The sequence below is a fragment of the Canis lupus genome, chromosome 20 (assembly GCF_011100685.1).
Source record: "Canis lupus familiaris isolate Mischka breed German Shepherd chromosome 20, alternate assembly UU_Cfam_GSD_1.0, whole genome shotgun sequence".
NCBI lineage: Eukaryota > Metazoa > Chordata > Mammalia > Carnivora > Canidae > Canis > Canis lupus.
The window spans coordinates 48040516-48044956 of NC_049241.1; the positions used below are offsets into that span (position 1 = coordinate 48040516).

Genomic DNA, 4441 nt, shown 5'->3' on the forward strand with positions numbered 1-4441 from the left:
AGATGTTAGTATTAGACTATTGTCCAGTTTTGTTCAAGACAGTTATTGGAAACCACCATATTTAACATGATTTTATTTTCCCTACCATTCTTTCTATTTAATGAATGCCCATTTTTTTAAATACTTGTTTCTATACAAATGCACACCTTTATGAACACAAAGAGGTGAACAAAGCAGGTGAGGCTGCTGCTCCCTGGATCATACATTAAAATGGAGAACAGGGCAATAAATGCTCATATGACACAAGGTCTTCAACCATAAGTCGTATACAGAAAGGGGATAGATTGTCATGGAACATGCTAGATTTTGCAGAGTATGGTTTGAAAAGGTTTCTGCATGGCAGACAAGGAAAGGAGAACCAAGACAGGTGAGTACTCATTTGATGTATCAAAGATCAAACCCAAAGCCCAAGATAAAAAAAAAAAGGAACAAATGCCACCAAGGAAAGTAAAAGAAGCCAGCCTTATCTACTCTTGTCCACACAAAAACCAGTGTGGTCAAATAAACAGGGCTTAGGGACAGGAGTAATAATTAGATCAGGGTCCTGAGGTGGACCCTATGATGAGACCAGTGGAGCAATCAGTGTGGGCTTCCTGGAGTCTGACGTCACATCAGCACCCACGTTGACTGCCTTGTCCCTCTGCAACCTGGTCTTCTGATGGACTCTACATTCATACTGTTTTCCCCATATTAGCAGGCACCGTCTTTCTATTAAAATCATTTTTTCCTTTACTGCATTAGATCCCATTTTTTTTAACCATCCACAGTGAATATGCCTTTTACATTATGATCAAGCATGTATGTACATGCAAACACACAAATCCATATATATGTACACACACATACAAACATGACTGAAGAACAATCATTCATGTACTTAAAGGAAGGAACCATGCTCAACTTTTTATATATATGGACTCAATCAGTCAACTACCTAAGGAGGATAAGTACCACTACCCCCACTATTCTGAATAAATAGGTTGTCTTCCCAAATCCAAACAGCTAATGTGTAGTAGATCCAAAGTTCAAAAATCATTCCCTGTTTCCAAAATTTTGCATTTAATATAATTTTGAAAAGTCTTCTACTATTTCATCTTGATAAATATCCACTATTTTGGTACATTGCATATTTTCTTGGGTCATTTGTGGATTTATTCTTTTTACTCATATTTCTTTTTTAAGATTTTATTTTTTTTGACACAGAGAGAGAGATACAGAGAAAGAGTGCACAAGTAGATGGAGCTGCAGGCAGAGGGAAAGGGAGAAGCAGCCTCCCTACAGAGCAGACAGCCCAATGTGGGGCTCAATTCCAGAACTCTGGGATCATGACCCAAGCTGAAAGCAGACACTTAACTGTCTGAGCCACCCAGGTGTCCCCCTTTTACTCATATTTCTAGAAGATGTTAGTACAGTATGGTGTCTTAACACAATAAATATGTCACTCTTTCCTCTTCTGGAGAAATTACTTTTTGCATCTTTTATTAGTTATTCTGTGCATCAAGGGGATATACCTAGGGTTGGAATGCAGCCAGAACCAGGGAAACTTTTTCATCACCATGATGTCTTAGGGACCTCCCAGGGACTAATACCATTTCTTTCCTAAATATTGTAGCTGGGGCTGAGAAGAGCTTGGTAGTCACATAGCCCCAGGAGTCTATAGTGCGCAATATAGGACCCTTAAAATACAGACTCCAGGGTCTTAACCAATACTTGGTAATACAGAAAGGATCCTTTTTTATTGACAGTATTCCTTAGAAACAAATTACTGAAGTGCAAGAAACACTATGTGAATGAAGGACTCCCTGTATCTTGAAATCTCAGCTACAGTGGGGAGGCCACCTTATTCCTCAACATTCACTGACAACATCTCTCATCACTCTCCCTCTTATTCCATCTTCTGACCACACTGGCTCCATTTTGAGTCCTAGATATCTGAAACAGGTGACTTCCTCATGGCCTTTGCACCGGTTCTTTCTCTTACAAGGCACAACCATCCCCAGGTAATCTCTTGTCTCCCATGCAGACTTCCTGTGGTCTCTCCTCAAGTGTCACCTTGTTTTAGGTCCCCTTGAGCTCCCAGTAAAGAGAACATCCCATCCACTTTTTTATGCCTGCTTCCCCCCATATAACTTTCCTCATTATAATTATAGCATTTCTGCCATGTTACTAATGCACATTTGTATTAAAATTCATCTTTTTCCCCCTAACTTGTAGTCATCAAGACCACCACATGGGACCAGGAAATGATACACAAATTTCACGATTTCTTCTTCTGGGATTAACAAACAAACCAGAACTACAGCCCCTCATATTTGGGCTTTTCCTCTCCATTTACCTGACTACTGTGTTTGGAAACATACTCATCATCTTAACTGTCAGCTCTGACTCCCACCTCCACACCCCCATGTACCTCTTCCTCTCCAACCTCTCCTTTCTAGACATCTGTGTCACCTCTACCATCGTCCCAAAGATGTTGGTGCATATACAGACACAGAACAATATTATAACTTATACAGGATGTATCAGCCAGATCTTTTTATCCACATTATTTGCAGGCTGGGATGACTTTCTCTTGGCTGTGATGGCCTATGACCGCTACGTGGCCATCTGTCACCCCCTGCACTACACGGTCATCATGAACCCCCAGCTCTGTGGACTGCTTGTTCTGGTGTCCTGGATCATGAGTGTCCTGAATTCCTTATTACAGAGCTTAATGATATTGAGGCTGTCCTTCTGTAGAGAAGTGGAAATACCCCACTTTTTCTGTGAACTTCATCAGATGATCCAACTTGCCTGTTCTGATACATTTCTTAATGACACGGTGCTATATGTTTCAACTGTGCTGTTGGCTGGTGGTCCCCTTGCTGGGATCCTTTATTCATATTCTAAGATTATTTTCTCCATACATAGAATTTCATCAGCTCAGGGCAAATATAAAGCATTTTCTACCTGTGCATCTCACCTCTCAGTTGTCTCCTTATTTTATTGCACGGTCCTGGGAGTGTATCTTAGCTCTGCTGCTACCCAGAACTACCAGACAAGTGCAGTGGCCTCGGTGATGTACACAGTGGTCACACCCATGCTGAACCCCTTCATCTACAGCCTGAGGAACAGAGATATAAAGAGGGCTCTGATGAGGTTTTTCAGAAGGACAGCTCTAAAAGGGACATTGTCCTGGTATCAAAGAAATGCCCTTGACTGCAAAGCTCAAAGCCATTTGTTCTGTATGGGTAAATGTTTTTGTGACTTGCCCCTCAGAACCGGCCACCTAGATCTGCATGTACACAGCTGGCTAAGGAATGTTGTTCGTGAGACTCCTGCTATGTGAATAACCTTGCAAGCCTACTTGTGTATTCTATCTGGCCTCCAGGTCAGAACTGACGATTCTGGTCTGGATGCCAAGAGCTTAAATCTTGTCTCACACCCTCTCCTGCTCCAGGCTGGGCTGGACCCCTGAAATGGACTCTGGGAGGGGACACAGACACACAAAGTCCAGGATCATTGAAAATATGGAAACATGATATCATGGAAATGCAGCTTACCCCAAACTGCAAGTAGACAAGCATGCTTAATTTCAAACTCTATCATGTGCACTATGAATATGGCCCTTATGCAGATGGTCAATTGAAAGTCTCACCTGAGGGGAGGATGCTCTGCCCAGGCCTCTCAATCAGGACTCCAGCCTGGCTATTTCTGTGGGCTTCGCCAGCTGATGAGGTTTGATGTTGTAAGTACTAGGTTTGATGTAACTTACCTTATTATCACTTATTACCTACTATTACTATCATCTATGTGTAGATTCCTTTCCTCTCCTGTCTCTATTAGGTTTCTATAATAATAACAATAAAGTTTCCTTTCCTTTTCAAAACCAAAACATGGCAGCTATGAATCTTTTGTGTAAAACATGATTCTTTGATCATTGTGAAAATAGAGTCTGCTCTTATGAGTTTCTTGAAATTTCCACTTCTTACAATTCAACTTCTCTAAAGACAATTATCATATGATTTCACTCATATGTGGAATTTAAGCAACAAAACAGAGGAGCATAGGTGAAGGGAGGGAAAAATAAAATAAAACAAAATTGGAAAGGAAGACAAACCATAGGAGAATCCTAATATAGGAAACAAACTCAGGGTTGCTGGAGGGGAGGTTGGTGGTAGCATAACATAACTGGGTGATGGATATTAAGGAGGGCACATGATGTAATGAGCACTGGGTGTTATATGCAACTGATGAATCACTAAATTCTACCCTTAAAAGTAAGAATACACTGAATTTTAACTAAATTGAAGTAAAATTGTAAATGGGATTGACTCCTTAATTTCAGTTTCTTTCTTTCAGTCTCATTGTTAGTGTATAGAAATACCACTGACTTCTGGGCATTGATTTTGTATACTGCCACACTGCCAAATTGCTGTATGAGTTCTAGCGATCTTGGGGT

At 40.8% G+C, this 4441-nt stretch overlaps 1 protein-coding gene across 1 annotated transcript; it reads left to right on the forward strand.

The window, feature by feature from the left end:
• Positions 1-296: 296 nt before the first annotated feature.
• On the forward strand, positions 297-3328 carry OR7A29 (olfactory receptor family 7 subfamily A member 29). Its single transcript, XM_038565373.1, has 4 exons — positions 297-367; positions 2215-2684; positions 2970-3138; positions 3259-3328. The coding sequence occupies exons 1-4, from the start codon at positions 297-299 to the stop codon at positions 3326-3328; spliced, it is 780 nt and encodes a 259-aa protein (XP_038421301.1).
• The last annotated feature ends 1113 nt before the right edge of the window (positions 3329-4441 follow it).

Bases quoted from the DNA above. Each gene is read 5' to 3' on its own strand.
- OR7A29 (XM_038565373.1), top strand. From the start codon at position 297: ATGCTAGATTTTGCAGAGTATGGTTTGAAAAGGTTTCTGCATGGCAGA. The intron at 2,685-2,969 runs GTGTCCTGAATT...CTCACCTCTCAG, and splicing joins TCTGGTGTCCTGGATCATGA to TTGTCTCCTTATTTTATTGC. The intron at 3,139-3,258 runs GTTTTTCAGAAG...CTTGCCCCTCAG, and splicing joins ATAAAGAGGGCTCTGATGAG to AACCGGCCACCTAGATCTGC.